Here is a 22,843-nt window from a genome sequence, read left to right on the forward strand (position 1 = left end):
AAAAGGACAAAGACCTGCCCTGCGTCCATGGATATGAACTGCTGAACATTGCAGTGATGACTACCACAAGCCAAGTAATTCATAAGCACTAGAAAACTTTAAGTAAAAATGCAATTTCCCTATATTTAAAGAGCTATGTTTTGTATTCCAGCTTTTTTTGTAATTTTTATCATTTTTGCCTACTATATGAAAGAGTCCTGTCATGTCCTATACCACTGTTCTGCGTGGATAGCTGTAAAACTCAAATCACTTGCTTTTTAACCTTCATTTGGTAAGTTACATAGATGGAAAGCTGTCAGCCTTTCACAGTAATATATATTTTTATAGACTATAAACTCATTACAATTTTATTGCTACATTTCCCAAAAAGTAACCTAAATGGATTTTTTTGGTGAACACTAAATTATGCCCAAACCCACAATTTCAGAGGATCAAAAATACTTCTGAGGTTGGATGCAAGTTGAAACAAACAGCTTTACTGGAAACAAAATGGGAGTTTCTTTTTTTAACCAAAGAAGTTTAAACTTTGGACTTTCATGTGCTTTTTTAATGTCCCAAGTGATCACTTATTTTTAATTTTTGCTTCAAGACTGACCTTAATGTTGGGGGATAAAAAGGTTCAAATGGTAAAAAGAATGTGAAACTTAAGTGACTCCTTTCCCTTAGCATCCATTGAAATAGCTCAGCTGATAATTTGTGACCATATTCTGACATATTCAGTTCAGCTCCTGAATTTCAAAACTGCAGACAATGACAGCTGGAAACATGCTCACCTTCATTTGCAGGGTACCTAACAGTTCAATTATTTCTTGGCCCATCCCAGATCTCTCATGTTAAGAAAGCCAACCCTTCACATTGCTAAGGGTCATTGAATGCATTTCCATACCAGCTCCAATAACTCTTTCAATGGTTATGCATGAAGCTTCAATTTCCTTAGCAAACTCATGGACAGCTTGATTAGGGTCCTCGTAGGTATGGGGGTCAACATAGGTCCTCACTCCAGGAAGTTTAACTGCAAACATAAATTAAGCACATTTAATGGTACATGACATCACAGAAAATGGGCATTACACACTCTTGTCCCTTGCACTCTGCTCTGCTGGAAATTTATTTATATGGTGAAAATGAGCATCATTCTTGAAAATTACATTTAGTTTGTATGTGACATATGTGAAACTTCAGCATATTTAGAAAAGCACAATAGCGCTCAGCTGGAATGATGTGCAGCTAAAAATCCCTTTTGGTGCTGTGTAATGGGTTGGTGTAGTATCTGGTAGAAAAGAATCCCTTTCTGGAACTAGAGAGGGCACACCAGGAAGAAAAGTACAAATAGCAAAATGTTACAGTAGGAACTTGCAAAGCAAAATGGATAGATGGCGGTTAATGGAGAGCTGAAAAAAATTATGCCCTACCAGCCACACATCAGCTAATCAATTACCTACATTATTTCAGACAGAGTTGCCGAGATTTAAAATAACTGCATATTTGCAGTTGTACAAAGCCTGTGGGTTGTATCACTATAAATACAATCAATAGCAGGCTTTTTCTCCAGGACTTGAGAGGGATAAATATTTTCATTATCCATACTATAAGTTTGTTTTGACAATCATTAAGGCTACTCATATGAAGAATTGTTCATCAGTCCAATGAGACAGCTACATTACACTGTAGCTCTTAATTGATTTGCATCCTGTTGCTTTCATTATATAGTACTAATGGAAATTTGACTTTCAGTCATGATGTGTTTGCCTTTTCCACCCCAGAAGGCACCTCACTGTTACCCATCCCCAGATCCCACAGCTCTTGATGAAGGAAGGATTGATAGCAACCACAAGATTTACTTTTGAGCATCACTGCAGAGGGTTTTTCTATACAAGGTATTAACACAGCATTTCTGAAAGCTTTCTAGGTGCAGGACATAGGTGTTCCTCACACCTCTGTGGAGACATCTAAGCTGAAGAATAGCAGTGAGCTTGGCCCTCACAGCTGTCTGGGGTGAAGCAAAGGTTTCAAACAGGTGGACTGATGCATCAGACCACAGAAATGTTGAGTATGTTATGTGCTGAGCAGAAAAAAATATTAGCATCTTGGTTCACATAGCAAAGACAGAGGAACAAACCAAAATGGCTCACTAGAAAGATCTGATGAAAACATACAGGTGTGGATAGCTCAGCACATATAAGGACTGTTCAAATCTTCAGTTCTCTGTGGAGCTTGCAGCAGGGGCAGGTGGGGACCACTTGCACAAAAAGTCCTTTTGTGAATTACCAGCAAAAGCAGATTTTAATTTTTTTTTTTTCCAGGAAACTACCTCTCAGTTGAATTTCTCATTACCACAGAAAGCCAAAACCTCATATATGCTTGCTCTTTACTCACTGTGGCCATTATGAAAATGCATCTTTTCTTCTTCTGGATCTTGCTTAGCCTTGCTATAACCACATCGCCTGGAGAAAAAAAAAGAACACAACAGAAGAGTATTTTTGTCTCTCGTATGGAAGAACTCCATTCTTTACTTTGAATCATATAATGCACAAAAAACCAAAGCAGTGACGAGCCCAACCTCTCTAGTGACTCTCTTGCTGCTGTCCCAGTTTTAGCTCATCAAACTAGTTGCAATTTCCCTAATGGGATTCAGGGCTCAAGGCCCAGTGATTTTCAATTGGACTTGTGTTTCCAAATCCCACAGATGCTTCTGAGCAACTCCACTCTACCTGACATTTAATGCAGCTATTATTAGGAAGAAAAGAAAGCAGGAACAGGAAGGACAATGAAAGGGGAATGGGATGAAACATTAGAATTAGGTGATAGTTTTGCATTAGCATTAGCTGTCTGCTTTGGTGGCATTTCTGACATCCGCTGCACTTAGACAGTCACACTAAAGCCCCAGGATAACTGCATAGGCAAGAAAAATTGCTACACATACACACACACACACTCATTTAAAAATATGGGATGAGGTATGTGGGATGCACATATATATGCCTGTCTTTCCAAACACCTGATAACATAACTGGATAGGGGAAGTGGATCTTCCTTACAGCAAACTGCATGAACATGAGACTGAAGGACACTGCTTGGTTGAATGAAAAACCTGGAAGAGACACGCGCAAGGCAGCCAGCATGCAGTGGAATCGCTGGCACACCTCAACGAAAGCATCAGGCCACTTACAAGCCAGTTAAAGCTGAGAAATCTCCCTTCCATTGCTTCTGTGATTTTTGAGCTAGGGGCATGTGAACACTCCAGCATCACTAACAGCAAGGAGAAGCATATGATTAGCAGTAACAAAACTACAATTACAAGGAGGCAGTAACAGGTATCTGCATGAAACATGCCCTCAGCATGAAGTTCTGTTACAGGGAACTGCTGTCTCCCTGGATGCAAGGGGCCAAGCAGCCTTTCGGCCGTAGGATTCTGGCACTGGGTTTGTGAAACGATCACAGTTACAGACAAAAGCTGGGACACAATGAGACCCCACCATTGAGCTAGACTCAGCAGAGCTGGACGCTGAACAGTTGAGGGGAAAAGCAACATGAGCCTCTGGGGCTATTCCAGGGAAGAGGAAGCTTACCTTGGGGACAAAGAGAGACCAGTGTCACAGGGAGAGGAAGGAAAAAGAGACTGCAAAGGTTGTGCAAGTGCAGGGGAGTGGATCAAAAAGACAAGGGAAGGCTGGCAGGCAGTCTGGGGATGCAGGGAGGGAGATAATCAGGTTGCATTTGATAAACAGCCAGGCTATACATGCAGGGCATGATCTCAGCAGCAGCAACCAAGCTGAGACTGTAACACTTTGAATGCAAACCCCACAAAAACAGCACCGCCATTTCCTGAGATGGGGTCCAGCATAATTAACTCAAAACCTAAGCACTAGGTGCACATGGAGACCCTGGGAGTAAGGGTCATTTCAAAGCACATTCTGGTGCTCACGAACCCTTGGTGAGAATGGATTCTTCTTCTTCATATGACCTTCCCTTTAACTAAATAGAGAGGTGAGTCTTAGTATCAAATCTCACTTCTGGCAACCCCAATTTCTTCTGCTGCAAGTTGCCAAAGTTACATCAGTTTTCTGCAGAACTATTTTTTCTGGACGGAGCCATATGACTCAATTTGCCATTTAAAAATACACAAATATGTCAATTTATCCTTCTACCAAATGCATGTATCCGATACTTCTTCTGTTTTGCCTCTTGAAGCAAATGCCCTTATCTCTTCTTCAGGTTTGGAGCACTTTGCCTGTAAAAATGCTTTTCTAACATCATCCTTTCTATGACCTGCATCTCCTGATCCCTTGACCATAAATACGGAGGAGACAGAAAGATGCCGTCCCCTGCATACAGTGATCCAAGCACACTTTGATGCACAATGCTCCATGTTTTGCTGCCCATGGATACACTCCAAGGGCCGATGCAAACCAGTTGGCTGCAGCTGCCCCCTCTCTCAGCTGGTTAACATATACAGCAGCACAACACATTAGCATATGAAATCAGGCTCTGGGACGCCTGAAGCATCATTAAAACAAGCCTTGACAAGACATGTCAAAGTGAAATGGCAGCTAGCGGACTGAGACTGTCAAGCAACAGTTGGGTGTCAAGCTAATAAAGCTTGCTGCAAAACCTGCCATCACTTGTGCCCTTCACACACTTTCTCAAACTACCCAGAGTCCACACTGACTAGGGCCAAACTGCACTTCCTCCATTCATGACCTTCAGATGCTTTAAATAACACACACAAGCATTTTTTTCTCCTTTCTTCCCCAGCTAAATCCCACAAAAATCCGAAATTTTGGGTTAACAGTCTGGAGTCACTTTGTGAATCTACCGGCAGATCAAAGTATCTAAATATTGCTGCTTTGCAGTATGTTTTGGGAGAAAAAAAAAAAAAGCTCTCAATTGTTTGTGAAATCATCAATTTCTGCATGTGCATTTGCTCTTAATATTTATTGGCTAAGCTGTGAGTCAAAAGCACTGATGGAAGATTTTTTCTCTAGTTTATTATCAGTGTTCAAACCATAGACTTCCTATATCTTTTCTGTACCATGCACAGCAAAAGCATAAAGATCCTGACACTCACTTAATCTCCCACTGAGCTGGAGGTACTCAGCCAAAGAGTTAACGTAATTCAGCAGCGCACCTGAATCTCAGTTCATTTACTCATGTCGTGGGTTTGTCCCAGTTTCTCTGTGTGGAAGGCAGATGTCTTCCTTGCACAGCTCTGTGTTTTTCAATAAAAGTATCAGAGGTAAAAAAGAAAAGTGAGACTTTAAATATTCTTAAGGCATCATGTCTTATTTAAAAACTACTTCAGATTGGCAGGCAGCTCATAAAATATTTATGGAGCAGATTATAAAAGTGAAGTTGTAAAATGATCCCTATATAGGTTTATAAAATATAAAATGGACAGGCAGAAAGACAAAGAATCCAGCTGGGAAACCAATGCCCACTACCTTGCATGACAGAAGCAAATTCATAGAGAAAAATCCTTCACAAAGTGAAGATGCTTGCTCTCCCTGAACTGATTGAGATTCTTTTGCTTCTGCCCTGTGCTTCAGGATATCTGTGCTGGGTTGTGTGTGGCCATTTAGCCACTCAAGGCATTCCCCTGAAAACTACAGAATCCCCAAGGGAGTTTTCATCTCCCTAGCTAGGGCCACCATTCTGGTCACAACCCAGGGAAGACACAGCCAGGGGACGGTAAACCTGGACCCTGGATGTCAAGCCCTAGGTAGTGATGTGAAAAAATCTTTACTTTTTTTTTTTTTTTTTTTTTTTTTTTTTAATAGGCATAGGCCAAAGCATTTCAGCACACAGCCAAGGCATTACTAGAAATGCAGGTGGGGATGGACAGCATTGATGTCCTCATGAGGAAAGGGACTTCACCCTGCCAGGTGCAGTCAGTACCACTGTGCCCTGTAGCAGCATGCAATCTTCCATCCCAGTCTTGCAGAGACTTACACATGTATTTAATGTCTTAAACATGAGATAAAACAAAGCACATGCACTTCTCTGAAACAGAGACAAAACACTTTTTTTTTCAGGGGTAAGACCTTCACTCAGAAGCATGTCTTTTACACTAAATCAATTTAGAGGAATGCTTCCAACCCATCTCAAGCTGTCACTTTACAGGAGGTTTGCAAGGACTGCAAAGTTGTTGTTTACAAGGGGTGAGAGCTTATTTCAGACAATTTGTTCCAAGATGTTAAAGCAATAAAGCTGCATACGTGTTGCAGGGCAGGATTATGTTCCATGTAGAGGAACAAACAAACATGGATCTCTCCATCTGGCCAAGATCCTGTCACCTCAGCTCATGTGTGGAGACAATAACTTGTTCAGTAAATAGCTTTATAATTGATAAACAACACTGATACTGAGCGCCAAAGGCAAAAGTGATGTTAGAATACCACGAGTGATGTTAGTCTGTGTTCAGCATTTGCCTTTCCTGCTTGCAATCCTGGGATAAATTCAGTATCAAAAAACCAGAGAATACTCAAGAGACTGGTATAAACTGAACAGCTTTTATACTGGAAGTTGCTTTCATTTTTCTGTTCACTTTTCTCTTGTACAAGATCAAAAGAGCAGTAAAAGGTCTGGTGAGCAAGCAAAGACCTTTAGCTCAGTTTAGGAGATACAGAAAATGGCTGGCCTGAGAGGAATGGGGCAGATTCCCTTCCTAAGGGCTGCAGGCTCACAATCTTCACAGCTGCTTTCCCAGCACTGCTATCCCCCTCTACACTGTGTGACCCTGTCTTTGACCTCTGATTAACTTGGATGCCTTACAAAGGAAGCTTCACAAATCCAGCAGTGGTATTTTTAGCCTTTAGTCTTTCCTTGCCTTTGCACTGAATGACTCCCTGCCTTTCCTAAACCACCACCAGAACAATTAAAAATAATTTAAACAAGATACTGTTTTCCCCTCTTGCAGGAAGCTCCCTCTGAAGTGATTTCCATAAATCTCTCTAAAGAGGTTGTTGTACCTTCTCACGGCACAGTCAATGGCATCCATGCCTTGAAGTAATGTTTCCCATCTCTCCCTCCCAACCTGCTGCCACATTAGTCTCCCTGCACCTTAGGAGGAAACCTGCAGAGGGTGTTTTCCAGGTCAGCCAAATTTTCCTTGTATGTCTCTTTTCATAGCCATCCAGTCCAACCCTGGTCTTCTCTGAGAACTATTTTCCATTGCTGTCACGCTCCAGTTGGCAGCCTTGCTGAGGACATTTGAAGCATGACTTCAGGCATGACAGACAATAGAAGTACTGTAAGGTTTTGTTTCAGAGCAGTCATTGCCAAAACATTGGTCCACATACCAGAAAAACTTCTTACAGGCATGCACTATGAGGTGAGCATCCTTGCTTGCTAAATCTGCTCTTAAGCACTAAAAAGTCACAAAAAGCCAAGTAAAAAATGCTCCCCTAGGAAGAATAACCAAAACCAAAACCCAAACCTGAACTCTTCCTCCATCAAAATAAAAACACAGCACCACCTTAGCAACTGCTGTGCCCCACAGTAAGGGACTGCATCAAGGGACTGACACAACTACTACCATGCAAAGCCTCAGCATCCCCCAGAAAACACGGCAAAGAGTTCCACACCTCTGACCAGCTATGCTGAGAAAACTTCCCAGCTTAACAATGCATGTGGAATGTCTCAGAAGTTCTGTGGTCTCAAGCAGCTATCTGATGGTGATTACATGCATCTCTTAGGAGACTTAGGAAGATGTCTGTCCCCACAAATTCTTCTTTGGGAAGGAACTCAACTTGTATCCAGTCAAACCAACAGAAATTAAAATCAACCCTCCTTTGATTAGTTAGAAAAGAGGGAAGAGTACAAGAGAGCAAAGTGGTGAGGCAGCCCAGATGGTGGCAGAACAGGATAGCATGCAGCATGGACATGCACATCAGGACACCCACAGAGATATGCCCAATCTGCTGGAGCATACCATGGGCAAGCAGCACAATGTCATTGCTGTGTATATCATACACTGACATGTATGTCCATGACATACTTCATTCCACTGACATGCATGTCACAAACCACTAAATAAAAACCTTTCCACTCCCATCTACCCCCTGCCTCCTCTGGGGGCACATTACCTCCCCCTGACCCCTTTGGATGACAAGAAGCAGAACTTGATGAGTGTCCAGCATACATGGTGCTTTATTAGACACCTGTTGCAGTATCTGGATTGATCATGGCATAACATAGTGGGGTTTTGCCCCTGAGATCCCTGCTCTTGCTGAAGATACACACTGCTTCAGGTCACGCTATTTCCAGTAGTTGAGACAGACAAGCTGGGTACAGAGATCAGATGAAAAAGTGATTTCCAGGCCAATACAAGAAAGGAAGGGAGAGGCAGACTGTGCACAGAAAACATGGATGGAGGACACGAAGTAGGAGCCAGCACGGGTGGGAACACTGACCATGTTAGGCTCGGATAGGCAACAGCACGCAGAGAAGAAGCCCACCCACAGCCATGATCGCAGCAACTGAAAAGCAAACAAAAAGGCCCAGGATAAGGAATAATCCCACCACCCTGTCAAGGTGCAAATACATTCACAACATTTTTATATGTATTTCTTCTGCAATTATTATTTGGACCTGACCACACTGGGCAGCAAAAATTTCATGGCATATGCTATTGTTGGTGAAACATGCTTTGAGGAGAGTGTCTAGATCCTGGTGCTGTAAAGCAATTAACCATGTGCTTCCTGGAGCAGCACCATCAGGATTAATGGGGCCATCCATGTGCTTAAACTTAAGCACCTGCCTTGAAGCAGGAAAAGTGATATTTTTTCTACAGGCGTGCATGTGGTACAGTTACAACTGTCTTTAAAAAAGGAAAAGCACTGGATGAATATAAGCCCTGCTTTTGCAGATCCTTATGCATGTACTCACAGAGCCCTTTCTGCATCTCCTTGCACCAGCAAAGTTTTGTACATGTCAGGTATCTGCAGAAGCAGGATGTTGTGAGAGCATTCAGCCTAAATAAACTCAAAATACAGTGAGCTGAAAGGCACTCCAGGCACCCACAGCTTGCCTTTGAAGGCTGCTCAGCCATTACTTTAATCAACTATGAGTATGCCTGGCATCAGGTCTCAACCCGATGCTGGCTGCACCTCAGTAATTGTCCTTTATCCTTGTCAGAGAACTTGGACAGCCAATTTTTCTGTTACCAAATCTATTAAGATAGTTCACCCTGGAAAAGAACATAGTGCTGAAGAAAAAACAGGAGAGACTTCAGTACAAGCAGGAGCCCAGTGGTACAGATATACTCCAGTTAAAGTCAGTTGAAGATCTCTTCATTTCTCCTCAGTCATCACGCCATTCTTAAAAAAAAATCCTGTGCACGTCAGATTTTTTATACAGTATGACTCACAATGCCTAAATACATTAAAATAATTTATTTAGACAAAATTAACACTCTGCAACTGTATTGCCTTAAATTATGATGCAAAATAACTTCAGGCATGCAATGATTTACAGAATTATACACTGGATTATGTGCTTACTTAAATTAAAACTGGTGAAGAATGTCTTCTAAGCTCCTTTTGCATCAGCAAAACAACTTGTTAAAATTTTATAAACAGCAATGCCAATATCTCTAATTGACAATATTTTCTATATTCATAATGCCCCAGCTTGCTCAGTCATACTAATATGGAAGCAGATCAGCCTTCACTAAACCACTCTGTAGATCCAAGTTAACAACAGAGACCCAAAACTCAAAGACACACAAAGGGAACCCAAGCACAGCACTATATATCTTGAGTCAATTTTGTCATTTTCTTCTTTTAACCTTACAGGATTTCAGTGCAGGGAACTGGTGCATCTCCAGAAGATCAGTTTGGCTGTGACCTTTTAGCTTATTTTTCAGCTAGGAGGCCCATTTTCCCCAGGCATTTTCTAATGGTTGCTGCCACCAGATCCCACACCTCCATACCACTTGGCGTGGAAAGTCAGTTTTCCAAACAACTGTTCAATTAACCTGAAAACCAACCACTTCCTTAAAAATAAAAGAGCTCAATGTTTCCCTGAACAAAGAGAACTCTTTGTGACCTCATCAGCAACAGGGCTGCTCTGAGACGAAATCAGTTCCCTGCACTGAATTCAGAGGACTTCAGATTTCACTCTATGTGGAGCAAAAAAAAAAAGTTCAGGTGCAAGAGAAATGTACTTCAGTGTAGCCCTGCTCCTAACAAACCCATCAGCTGTGCACTTATGGTCAAAATACTCTGAGGTTTAGCACTGGGGGAAATCTAAAGTACTTAGAAACAAACTAAACTGGATCAGCAGACAATAAAATTCACTTTCCAGTCCAAGGAGCACTTGGATAGGTAAGTGAACTTACTAATTGGCCTGAACAGCCAGGACAAAGGAAGATTTATTACTACTTGTGTTAAAAGGATGGCTTGATTTGGCAGATAAACTTCAAAATATAAAAATCCTGAGGCAAATAAAACCAGTGTTCAACTCAAGCCAAGCCATCATGCATCTTGTGGCCAATGGATTTGGGTGCCTAATGGCTTCTAGGAGGGGCCCCATTCCCATCTCCTCATTTTCTGCAGGGTTTTCTTACTCTAGGAACTGAGGAGCTGAATGCAGACAAGATCAAATTCTATGGGTAAGATTAAAATTCTGTTTAATGAAATACAGCCAGACCTCTTCAGGGTTTTAGATCTTTAGCCAGCAAGCTGACCTATACTGGAGAGTAGAACTGAACCAAGCACTACATACATCAATTTTATCTGCAAAGTCTCCAACTTCACTGGATCTACCAGCAAACATGAGGAGAACTAGTGGGGGCTGCTACTGGTCAGCAGCTCCTATTATCTGCTGCAGGATAACAGATGACGTCCATGTAACAGCAAAAGTTACTGAGAAAAGACCTGCAGTGTTAAATCCCCTTTGCTGGGAAAGAAGAGGTTCTGAGGAGACACCATCTCCAAAAGCCAAGCTTGCTTGAAACAAGATGTGATACCTGCTTCTAGCCCTGGCTTCAAGGAAAGAGCTGCAGATATGAAAAAAAAAAAATGTAGAGGAGCCTGAAGCTGCACTGACACCTCCAGGATCTCTGTGGCCTGCTGGCACTGCTCTGTTCCTTGGCCAGCCCAACCCTGCTGCTTTCAGTTATCTCAGGCACACAGAGACAACACTCCTCCAGTTCTAGCTAAGGTGACCCCCACTAAGCTTATGTGGTTTGCAAACCCAAGTGTCCAGAGAGCAAACTTTAATAAACCTGTGCAAGGAGCACTTATCAACACCCTTGGCATTGTTTCAAACCCTGGAATTGGTTAATGAAATGTATATATATCATAGGCCCCAGCAACTGTGTCTGCAATTAATGTAATTAATTTACAAGTCTGCAGATGACCCAGAGAGCATTTGGAATTAAAACTACATTTTTAATGGCTAGATAGAATTCAGAGAGGTTCTGCATATATAGATGTAGCTTTTAAGAGTTATAAATTGAAGCCTTGGAATCATGATAAATGAAAGCCTCATTTGTTGCTTTTAATAAGCTATTCTAATGGGATGTTCTTCAGAGGCTTGCAATTAGAGATTGAAAAATTGAGGGTGCCTGGTAAGATTTTTCTAATCCTTCATACAGCCTTGAGTGACGGTAATGATTGCTTCCTGCTTCTCCAGGTCAGGAGGCCAGTGCTACACCTAGCAATTCCTGAGTCAACATCAGAGAAGTAGCCTTACACACTGTAAGCTGCTAGGAATACATTTCCACTTTGTCCCAAAATACATAAATGTTTAAGGAGTCACCTGCTCTTCCTGCTGAAGTTCATACATTAAAGCACATCTCTACACGGTTCGAGAACCACTGAGAATGGAGAAGACTAAGCAGATGATAGCTATCCAGTCACTATGGGGAAGGAAAGCAGCATCTTCAGGGAAAGGGACTGCACTTGGAAAGACCTCTAGCATTATACTTTCCTATGTCGAAGACTTCAGAAAGCAGAGATAACCTTTTTTCTAGGTAAGAGGCCAAGTGCTGCTACATGGCAAAACTCCAGGAGAGGTCACACTTCTGATTTCAAAGCAAGGTGAAACAATCACTTATTCAGAAGTGCAGAAGGACAAGAGTCTGACTTTCTTCTTCATTCTCTACCCACTCCACAGTCAAGAGAAGACACTGCAAAATCCCACCTTCAGACTACATACACAAGGGGTGTTCAGTAGGAGCCTCAAGCTGCTACAAATTCAAGCTTGAAGGGAAGGCCAGTTCCCTTCTCCAAGTGGAAATAGGACTTGCACAATACCATCAAACAAATCACCTGCAAGAAGGCAAGGAGGTTTTGTCACTTACTGCTGCACTACCTCCCATTTTCCCTGCTCAGACAAAGCTTATGCCCATTACTTATTATCTGTTCATCACAGTCTTTCCAGCTCATTCCCTTGGCTGACAGAGGAACTCAGAAATAACTTGGAGCTTAATTACAGATTTGGTCATCTCTCACCTTCTGTCTGGGTCAAAGTCATCTGAACACAGATTAACCTGGGTCCTTAAACCTGTCTTGAAACTGCAGAGCACAGACTGCCTTGTAGAGCCCAGTGAGTTTACACTAAGCTAAAAAGTGTTTAGAATGGAAGAGGAATGAGGTGTTGAACAGCCAAATTTGACAAGCTGATCTTGACAGGATGTTAGAGATGGTTGCTATGGCCAGCAGATTTCCACATGCTTGCTAGGAATGTGTGACCCTGTGTAGAAGGGTGCACTGGAGCACTCTCCCTTCAGAGAGCAGAACTGCACACCAGTGCTGCTCCTCTCTGGGAAAATGTACCAGCAAAGAGGCTGTTAATAGCATGGAAGTAGTAAAAACCTTGACCCCCAGAAGCAGGACCAGACCCTGCCTGTTCTTGGTGGATGGGAATTTTGACTTGGCAGAACAGTAGCTTCCTCAACAAAATCCTTCCTTTTGTCAGGTGAATCGTGGAGAATATTTGGCAGTAGGCAGCATAATGAAGTGGATATAAATTCACAGGAGACAATGTCCAGCAGGAAGAAGGAAGAGCAGGCAAGAATGTAGAGATAAAAATCTTTAAAAAGCTCCAAATAACAAAAATTGTGAATCATGCTGGAAAAATTCTCTATGAAAACCATTATCTATAGACTGTCTCCCATTTCCTACGGAAATATTGAAAAAGCAAACTATTTTAAGCCCTGACACAACTTGGAAAATAGGATGGGGGAGGCTGTGGAAAAATTCATCCATTTTGACGTTCCACATCACAGAAGGTTGTAAACACTGTCTCAGGACCTGGAATATACATCACAATCTTTCCACCTCTCTACTCCCTGAAAGTCACTTTTTAACATCATGCACATATTTGTGTCCAGAAAGTAGTCCTCTGCCACCACAGGCACAGATATTTAAAAGTCTAAATCAGCTAAGGTCAAAGATGGATATGCTGGTGTAAGAGCCTCTTAATTGCCAATACCCAGGTGGCAAGATTTGTCTTTGCTTTGTCTTTCAGAGGCTAGCTTCTTGCCAGAAGGAGACTTTCTATATATGCATGACACAGGGTGAAGGGCAGTTTTTTGCTGCTTCAAATTTTTTTTTCCTAAGTTCTATGAAAAGATCCCTCTGGTTCTTTGAAAGATCACTTAAGATAGAAAGGTCATCCATAATGGGTAGTTAGCTATAAATGCAGATGCACAGTTGACTTGGCTGTTTTGAACACATTTTGCTAACATGCACAGCATTGACCTAATATCTTCCCCATTTTACTCTATAAAAGCTCGTGCTTTTGTTTAGTGCTATGAAGTTTGAAAAGCTTGGGGGACTGGAGGGACCAGTCTCTTACCATGCACCCTAAGACCTTGTCTGTTTTGCAAAGAGGGATGGTTTTGATGGACAAAAGAGGAGTACTGCTCTGGAGCAGTTGGTCTCCTCCCCAGACTGCTGAAAACCTGGCTCCTTACCTCGTGTTGTAGGGAGAAGGAGACTAATGCCACAAAACAACTGAGGCTCTTTACTGCTCCTTGTGAGATGGAGTGCAAAGATCTTTGCCACTGGATTGTCCAACACAGATTTTAAAACAACAGTCAATAATGATTTCAGATTAACACATACTTAAATCAGGAACAATAGTGGTAACGGACATCTAATTCACACATTGCTAAGAAAGCAAAATGTACAACTTTGCTCTATCTGTAAAATGCACTGTGCTTTTGAAAATGCATAATCCAAACAAAACAAAGATAATAACAACTCTGTGTTCTTTAATTCAGTACCTCTAGCTGGCTTAATAATAGATTTTCAATCTACTTCACTTTTTTATGCTGAGACAACTACAGTCTGATTTAGTGAATCTCTTTGATTTGTAATCCTGATTGTTATATTATTCATATACCCTTGATGCAAGGAGCAGGATAACTTAAAAAATGATCAGCTATTTGGCTTGGCATTTATGACCTTGGTCAGAGGACGTATTATGTACAGAAAGTTTTCTGGAGCATCTGCAAGTAAATTCAGCTCTGAAATGCAGCTTAGTTGTTTAGGGCAAAGCACATTCAGTTTCAAATTCCCATGAATCTCCAGCTTCAGACGCATTTCCACAGATGGACACTGACATGTGGAAATACTACCACAACTACTGTTCAACTGACCTTTGGTTTAGGGCCAGATGCCAATGGGAAATGCCAAGCTGTTACTAATATTCATTCAAAAGAAGTGAGAAAACTGCAGAGATTTGAAAGCAAAAAAAGGGAGGAGGTGTGGCCCTGCTTTTGGGAACCTAGCGAAAAATAAAAAACCTGCAGACTCAGGCTATGTCTGGAAACTCCTTTCAGAACTACCAAGAGCAGACTTTCATTTAGCACTGCATAACTGCTCTCAAGCTTCTGTTCGCTGCATTTTAGGACTTGAGAAGAGAGGTGCAAGGAGGTGCCATACAATATCCTAGGGAGGAATACCCTGAGGTGTCCAGGGCCTCTCAGCGACATTGGGAACACCCTGGGAGCTCTCTTACATCAACAGACAAGACAGAGCCTGGGCTTTGCATAGCTTGGTTTTCCTAATAGCAGATACAGGAAAGAATTAGAAAAGAAAATGCAACCCCCCTGGAACCAGGCAGTGGAACAACGTAACCACTCTAGAGGCTTAATAGGAAAGCATCTTCCAGAAACAGGTTAACTGCTTCAGAAAGGGATTATCCCATGACTTGGAACATGTTTATTGTCCCTGCTGTCACAGCAGGAGAGTTACTCACAAATTGTATTGAATCCATATCAAAGGCAAAGCAGCATGAGTAACACATCTCCCTGGTGTCTCTGCTTTCTCCCAAACTAGAGCAATTTCTTTGTTTTGCTTTGTTTAATGTCAAATTGTCTGTCATCTTTCCGGATTTTTGGGGTTTAGTCTGCTGTTCTCACAAGTCACTTGATGTACTAGATGGGCTTTAAAATTCATGGGAACTCAAATTGGTGGAAAAGCCCAGTGGTTTTGAAGGCAAATTTCTAATAATGGACCAATCCTTGGTGTGGGAGGCTTCTCCAGCAGCTGCAAATGAGGAACCATGGTCTTTTCAGTTAGTGGAAGGGTTGAAAACATAAAAATGGATGAAGACCTCAGCTCCCTGTGCCTGCTTTTCCAAGACATCCAGCATGGCACCATGGAGGTCCCAGAAACCTGCAGCTGCCTGGGGTCCAGAGAGGGCAGTGTGAGTACAAGGTAGGAGGACTAAGGTATCAGCAGAGGCAACAATAAAACTCTAGCCAAAGGCGACATAGGCTTTTATAAGTATGCCAAGAGATAAAGAGCTAAGAGGAAGCACATCCTGGAAAGCACATTAGGCAAGAGGACAGAAAGACATAACTAATGAGAACTGCTGACAAATGGCTCAGGATGTGCAACTTCTTGCTGAGACTAGAGTGAGTAGCAGTGAAAAGGAGACCTGCAAGAGTATATCCTCTTAGGATGGGGTACTGAACCCTTGACAGCGACTGTGGAAAGAGCAGGAGCTACTGGCAGCCACACAGTTGTGATTCCCTATGGCCAGAGAGGATATACATTCCTTCACCTGTCATTTACCCCCCAGACTCTTCCTTGCAGAGGTGCCAATTTACATCCATAGCTTCCCTACAGTCACACATCCATTCTCCTGTTTGCACCAATACAAGCACACATCCAGGCTGGGGGAAGCCAAGGTTCCTACCCACCTGCTCTGATTGAAGACGAGTTTCATCATAACCTCTAGCCTCTAAGGAGAGACTTGAATCCTGTCTAGAGTGTTCAAAGCCAAGTCTTTTGACTACAGCTTCCCTGTTGGCCCTGGTGGGAATTGCTTGTAGCCGTTGACTCAGCCCACCCCCTGCCCCCCCCCCCCCCCCCATTTCTCTCTCCTGCTGCATGCTTCTCCTAGAGACAGGAGCATTCACTTTTCCATTTTTAAGCCCAACAAGTCATTCAAAGCAGACAATAGGAGCTCAAACAGCTGAGCTGGAAGAGACTCAGTCTCTGACCTTGACTGGAGATGAGTCTGGCAGCACACTTACCTTTTAAGACAGGAAATAACTTTGTCCATGTCCTTCCAGGGATGCCTTATGCCTAGGGACAGAGTTGCTCAGCCTGGCAGGATTCCACTGCTTTACATTTGCAGATTGATACCTTACCTCCTTTGTGAAGTAAGACCTTCAACCAACAAATTCAGTGCAGTTCCTCTGTAACATCTCTTAGTGCTTACAATATCCTGTAATTTACAGCCATCTTGCTAGATTTGAGCTTAAGACAGACTTGTATCATAAAAGCAACTGTGGGCTGATGGGTACCTTAAAAGCATAAATGTTTATTTTGCACTGAAAACAAATTCAGCCTCATCAGTAAATATACTTCGCATTGCTTTGTGGAGTACTTCACATTGCTTGGTGTACTTCACATATGCATGAAGGATGTGGCATTGTTTGACTACTGCAACTAAAAAATGTACTAATATACATGTAGAATATAATAAAAAGGACCTTCCATGATGGCTGTCAAACAAGTTTGATGTTGCACTACAAACTTATCCTGATACAGGCCAGATGGTATAGCCCAAGCTTTCATCACTTGCCTATGTTTAAGCACATGAGAAGTCAATGGGATGGTTTGAAGCAGTGTCTTCCTCTGTGGGGGAAGGTCTCTGTATGATTTACAAACACTTGGGGAACACATTAGTACCCTACACATGAGAAATGAAATCCAGATCTGACCAAAATGTGAGACATTCAGCCATTTCAGTGGGTTTATTTTCATTTTCTATGGAAGTGTTTTCCTGAAGTGAAGTTTTTTCCATGAGTAAAGTCCATTGCAAAGTCTGAGTGCAAACATATGGGGGTGAAGATATTTTACCTCTAATAACATGTTCTGCTTATTTTTAAAGGAATGTGAAAACACTGCTCTGAGAATCAAGTCAAATAATCAGGGCCAGCCTATAGACTGATGAAAATGAACTACATCTGTGAGTGCCTTTGTCATTTCTGCTTGTCCAAACAGATCAATCAGCCCACCCTTGTGCTGTTTTACAGTGCTAGCACTTGACAGCTTTGTTCACATGCTGCTTTTGCCTAAATCACACTAATCAGCTGGTCAGATAAAAGTTATTACAAAAGTTGAAGAAGTATAAATACACAGTTGCTTCTCATACCTTCCGCTGAGAAGGAAACCGATAACAACAGCCAGCAGAATGACTCCCACTGTTACAGACACAACAATTATAGGAATCTGGCTCTCGTCGCTGGATGCAGCTACTGCTGAGATGAGAAACAGAAAATGGAGATCAGGGTTAAAATGACAGTCAGCACCCATATAAGTATTTCTATTGAAGCTGCCAGCGAGGTTTCAAGTCTTATCAGTTCGTTTCTTCTTTTATGGTTTGTGTTTTCCCCCTTTTTCTGTCTGTTTCTAGTTTGGAATGGATATGGGTGGAAAGGAAATAAAACCACGTGCAACACTGTGCCAAAAACCCCAACAAGATTGTATCTCATTGCTGAATTCAGAAACCAAACGTTGCAGAATGCAGTCTTTGAATTTGTGAACTCGAGTTTTTCTCCCTGAGTTAACTGCATTAGAAATCAGAGATAAAAGATGAAAACCCAACAGGCTCTCATTTGGATGAAAACCCAACACTCAGAGAGAATATTTATGGAATGTTATTGCTAGCAGACATAAGCAAAATCTACAAGATAAAAATAATTACCTGCACTTTAAGAAGCTATAAACAATTATAAACTAACTCCTTGTGGCATCTCTATCACATGGCCATAAGGTACCCTCTGTAAAACAGTTGCTAAGTCACATACACTGGTTGGATTTTTTATTGACCAAAACTTGGGGAAGTAAAACTCTTCTAGTCTGTGCCTTGTAAGGAGCCTTCCTGCCAAAAGGCAGGTGGTAAAGATGCCAGCAGAAAGGTCAGGAGAGCTGAATAAGAATTGAGTTTTGACATGGGTCAAATAAGAGCAGGTGAGCAAGCTCCTGTAGACTGTAAAATGGAAATGCTGATACCACTTGTATCTTGTCTATCTGTCCTACATGGCAGGAGAAAGAGCCCATTTTCCCCCAGGGGTTGGTATGCGGGATTCCCCAAGCAGAAACCAAAGTCTCCTCACCTTGCCCTCTTTGCTGCCAGCTTATTTAGCTGCATGTATGTAACCACCCCAGGGTACAAATCTCACATCCTCCCTTCAAAACAGCTCCCTGGCACAGGCACCACTGCTCTGTGGGGGAAAACTTCATTCTAGCTCTTAACCTTGTGCCAGCCCAAGATGAAGCTCCATCCACTCCAGAGAGCAGCAGGAATAGACTGCATACTGAAAAAGCCTTTAAATGACTGAACTAAAAAAGGGTCCTTAGCAGAGGATTAACATTATGAAAGCTGTAAAATAACTGAATATAGTCCCATATTAATTGTTAAAGGCAAAGAAAGAAAGAAAGGTATGGCATTAAACATTGATGTGCATTGGGCTTCAAGCAGCTCTTTATATGGGAGCTCTCTGGTGCTAAATCAGGAGTGGGGTGCACCTGCTACAGCAGCGTAAGTGATTTCAGAAGGACTGGTCCTGATACATTAAATATGTAATTTTAACTGCTCCAAACCCCTGCCATCATCCAGAGATTTTATAAACCTCACAAAGTTATGGGGGCTCCTTAAAATGGTATTTTATACTGCTTTCTTGAGAAAATAATTAGAAAAACATTTAAAGGATGCTTCATGCTGCTTTGCAGAATTGCACAAGCAGGGAAAAGAATGCAAAAATTCCCAAAACCTAGAAAAATAAGGGAAGTAAAAAACAGCTTACAGCTTTCCTCCATTGCATGTCTCAGGCTGTTGTTGTAAAATTCCTCCAAATGTATTAGAGATAACTATAGGAACCTTGCAAACTGCAAACAAAACCTGTTGTTCAGTCCAAGCAACTTTGAGCAGTGTATTTGTTTCAAGGAACAGCCACTAAAAACTTTTCATCTGTGCCTGAATAAAAATCATTTGCTTTGGCTCTAACAAGAAGTTCAGATCTGGGTGCTCTGATGCAGCAGTGAGATTTCAATCTGTACTTGCTTTCAAAATCTCTAGGATATACAAGAAAGCAGTGGGAGTCTGGTCACGCTCCTGACACTAATACTGACTTTTTATAGGGCTTTGGGGAAAAAAGTGCTTTTTATAAGGTTTTAAATGTCAAACAGAGCTGCTTTTTGCAAGATACTGAGGCTTGTATTTCAATCATATTAAGTGTTAAAATATCTGTTTAAGTCTGGCCTCAGCTAGAGCTTGAATCCAGCAGACCAACAATTCCCAGTTCCCAAACTGGGGAACATGCAGTAGATATTCCTCTGACTATGCCAGCAACTCCTTAGTATCAGAGAAGTACCTATTCCTCTGCCTTTAAAATGTGAAAAAGACTGGGATGTGGGTATGACTAAATGACCAACAGAATTTCTAGTGTTTAAAAATATTTCCACGTGATGTCCTCCAAAATTCCTAATTAACAGAGATACTTACATGATGGGCTTTATGAAAGTGCTATTATTTTTGGACCAGGATCATAGGTAATAGATTAAATGTACATATATTTCATTTGTTTGTTACTCATTAGTAGATCAGAAAATATTACTCAAACAACTCTAAGCTAAAAACTTTCCAACTGAGAAAAACTATATAGAATAATTTTTTGGCATAACATGATTTAGTTGCTACTTATAAGTCGCAATTAATGGTTAATACAATAAGAAATACATTAAATAGGCTGTCCTTAGTGCATTCATGTTTGCATTGTGATTCAATTTTCTCTGTATTAGCTTAACCACTGACTCCACAGCTACATTTGCACATGTATAATGGCTTCTTGAAAATCTATTATGACTTAAAAGGTAGCATGCACTGAAAAGATAACTCAGCATCTTCTTCTCAAAGATGATGAATTAAAAAAACCACTGGAGTAACAGTAATCAAAGTATGGATGAATTTAAATTTCCAAGGAAAACACAGAAAATAGTCTTCCACGGGAATGACCAGAGTATTTCCACCATAAAATTCCTCTTCCATGCACAAAGTATAAAATTAATAAATGACAGCTGTACAAACTAAAAGAGAGAAGACATATTTTCTGGTGGACAAAATTGTATTTAACACCTTGGCAAAATTCTGTATTTGGGACAAAAGGAACTTCCCCACAGCTGTGTCTAAACACAGATGAAAGAGCAGCTGAGCCTCTGTGTGCCTCAGGAGTTCACCCTGTCACAGAATCTGTTCCAGAATCCAGCCCTGGATAATCAGATTTGTTTATTGAGAAAAAAAAAAAAAAAAGAAAAATTTAAAACCCACAGATGCAACAGGCCAAGAAGAAGTCCTGTACCTGCAGTGCACATTAGTTTCCACTTCTGATTACAAGTCAACCTCCTTTTCTTGAGTCTGTGGCATTGGCAGCCAACAGAAACAATCATTTAACTTGACAGGAACTTTCCCCCCAAAAAACAAAATACACTAATGCTGGTTCAACTCTTCCCTTGCAGAGAGGCATAATTTAGCCCAGCTGTAGATATGTGAGAGAGCTCAGCATCCTCTGCAGACAGCCTTTTTAAGAAGCAGGTCCCATCCTCTCTGTTCCTCCTGAGAGGAAAGACTCTCTTACACCAGGCTCCTGTAAACACAACATTTTTCTAAGAATGGAATGCCATGAATTTCTGAAGCCTGAAGATCTCCTGTGTCACCATAAGGAAGCAAAGGACAGATACGTCAAATGCAGAGTCATGATGAGCCTGATGTTCCCAAAGTCAAGGGATGAAGCCAATAAAAGGAAGCGCTCTCTGCAAAGGTATCGATCCCCTGACTTGTTTCTGGTAAGCGCTGCAGAGACAAGGGCTGACAGTAATTAAATAGACTTACACAGTGGGCTGGTTTCGAACTCGAACCTCTGGCTGAAGCCCCCATAGCCGGCAGCTGTCCGGGCTCGAATCTGGAAGACGTACGCTGAGCCTGGCTTCAAACCATCTGCCGTAATCGTCGTCTCTTTGGACTTGATGATGGTGTAGCTCGTCTCTTGGTCCTTTTCCCAACACCCCCACAAAAACCACAAAGTTCAAACACACACAGAGTGGCTCCCAGAGAAGACACGCTCTTAACAACCCCCAGAGAAACATTACAAAAGATGACTGAAGTATGCATTTTTAAGGATTTCTTCCTCAAAACCCCCTCTCTGAAGGATCTTTACACAATACAAAATGTGACAACTGATTTTCTCTTTTACAATCAATGATTCTAGGAGACATGCAACTGGCATTGCAGTAGAAGCAGCTTTCCACTGCTCAGGATGTACATGGCCTGGGGTTGTCATACAAGATCAATCCCAAGGCACGGGGAAGATAAAACCAGTCCCACCGCCTTAGAAAAGGATTTTGATTTACACCAGAACAGCTTCCCAGTAATGTAAGTAGGCCTAAAAGAGAATAATATATTACACACTGTACAACTTTATACCTGCATTTCTAGAACCACAAATTAGACCATGGGAAGGGAATGATAAACCAAAACTCCAGGAAAATACCTAATTTTTGCATTGTTCTTCTGAAGCAATGAACTTGAAGAAAAATTGCTGAAATAAATCTTCATCTACATCAGCTTCAAATGTGAAACAGTTCCAGTCCTTTGATTAAAATTTTGTTGAAATGCTAAGTAATTACTCTTAGAATTATTTACTGTAACACACAATCTAGACAAGAGCTCATAAATTAAGGTCTACAAATTTGGAAACTGCTTTTTATTCACCATATCTCTCAGATCCAAATTATTATGAGTTAAATCAGACTTTTCTGTGATTCCTTACCAACATTTCTGGATAGCTCTTAGACTCTGAGCTCATTTTTCTTTTTTCTTTTTAATTTAATAGCCAGTTTCCCATAGACAACAATATGCCTGGATAAGGCTCTGGGAATTTCTTAAATGTAAGATTACAAAATTTCTCAATTGAAGCCTACTTTGGAGGAATGTGTACACAGACACAGACACAGACACAGACACACACACACGCGCACACACACACACATATATATATGAGCCCTTTTTTTCTTACTAAGGATTGGTCGCTCTTAGAGGAATGCAATCTGACAAAACTTAGTTTTCCCAAATATTTAATGTAAATTATTCTTGTCCCTTGGAAATGAATGTGAATTTACCTTTATGAAGGGGCTGAAAACAGAGAGAATATAAATCATAGTAGCAACAAAGAAAAAGGACTAAGGGCAATATCCCCAGCCTATCTCAACTACTGGTTAAAAAGCAGTAAGTGAATATTAGGTCACACCTTTGCTTGTATGTCAGCCAATTAACTTTTCAATACACTGTTGGCTTCCGCAAATACTTGGACTCTTGA

The 22,843-nt window shown here is 41.4% G+C and overlaps 1 protein-coding gene across 10 annotated transcripts in view; it reads right to left on the minus strand.

Annotated features, from left to right (window-relative positions):
• EPHA5 (EPH receptor A5) overlaps positions 1-22,843 on the minus strand; it is a 197,640-nt gene that overhangs the window by 23,130 nt on the left and 151,667 nt on the right. For 6 of the 10 annotated variants that reach the window (XM_079305384.1, XM_079305390.1, XM_079305391.1 and 3 more), the window contains 5 exons: positions 21,361-21,520; positions 17,626-17,731; positions 8,412-8,477; positions 2,377-2,444; positions 887-1,012 (listed from right to left, as the gene is read on the minus strand). In XM_079305384.1, coding sequence (XP_079161510.1) covers positions 887-1,012; positions 2,377-2,444; positions 8,412-8,477; positions 17,626-17,731; positions 21,361-21,520 — 526 coding nt within the window. The remainder of the gene's footprint in view (positions 1-886; positions 1,013-2,376; positions 2,445-8,411; positions 8,478-17,625; positions 17,732-21,360; positions 21,521-22,843) is intronic. The other 4 variants (XM_079305392.1, XM_079305389.1, XM_079305385.1 and 1 more) reach the window with 3 other exon arrangements.

The sequence above is a fragment of the Erithacus rubecula genome, assembly GCF_903797595.1.
Source record: "Erithacus rubecula genome assembly, chromosome: 5".
Classification (NCBI taxonomy): domain Eukaryota; kingdom Metazoa; phylum Chordata; class Aves; order Passeriformes; family Muscicapidae; genus Erithacus; species Erithacus rubecula.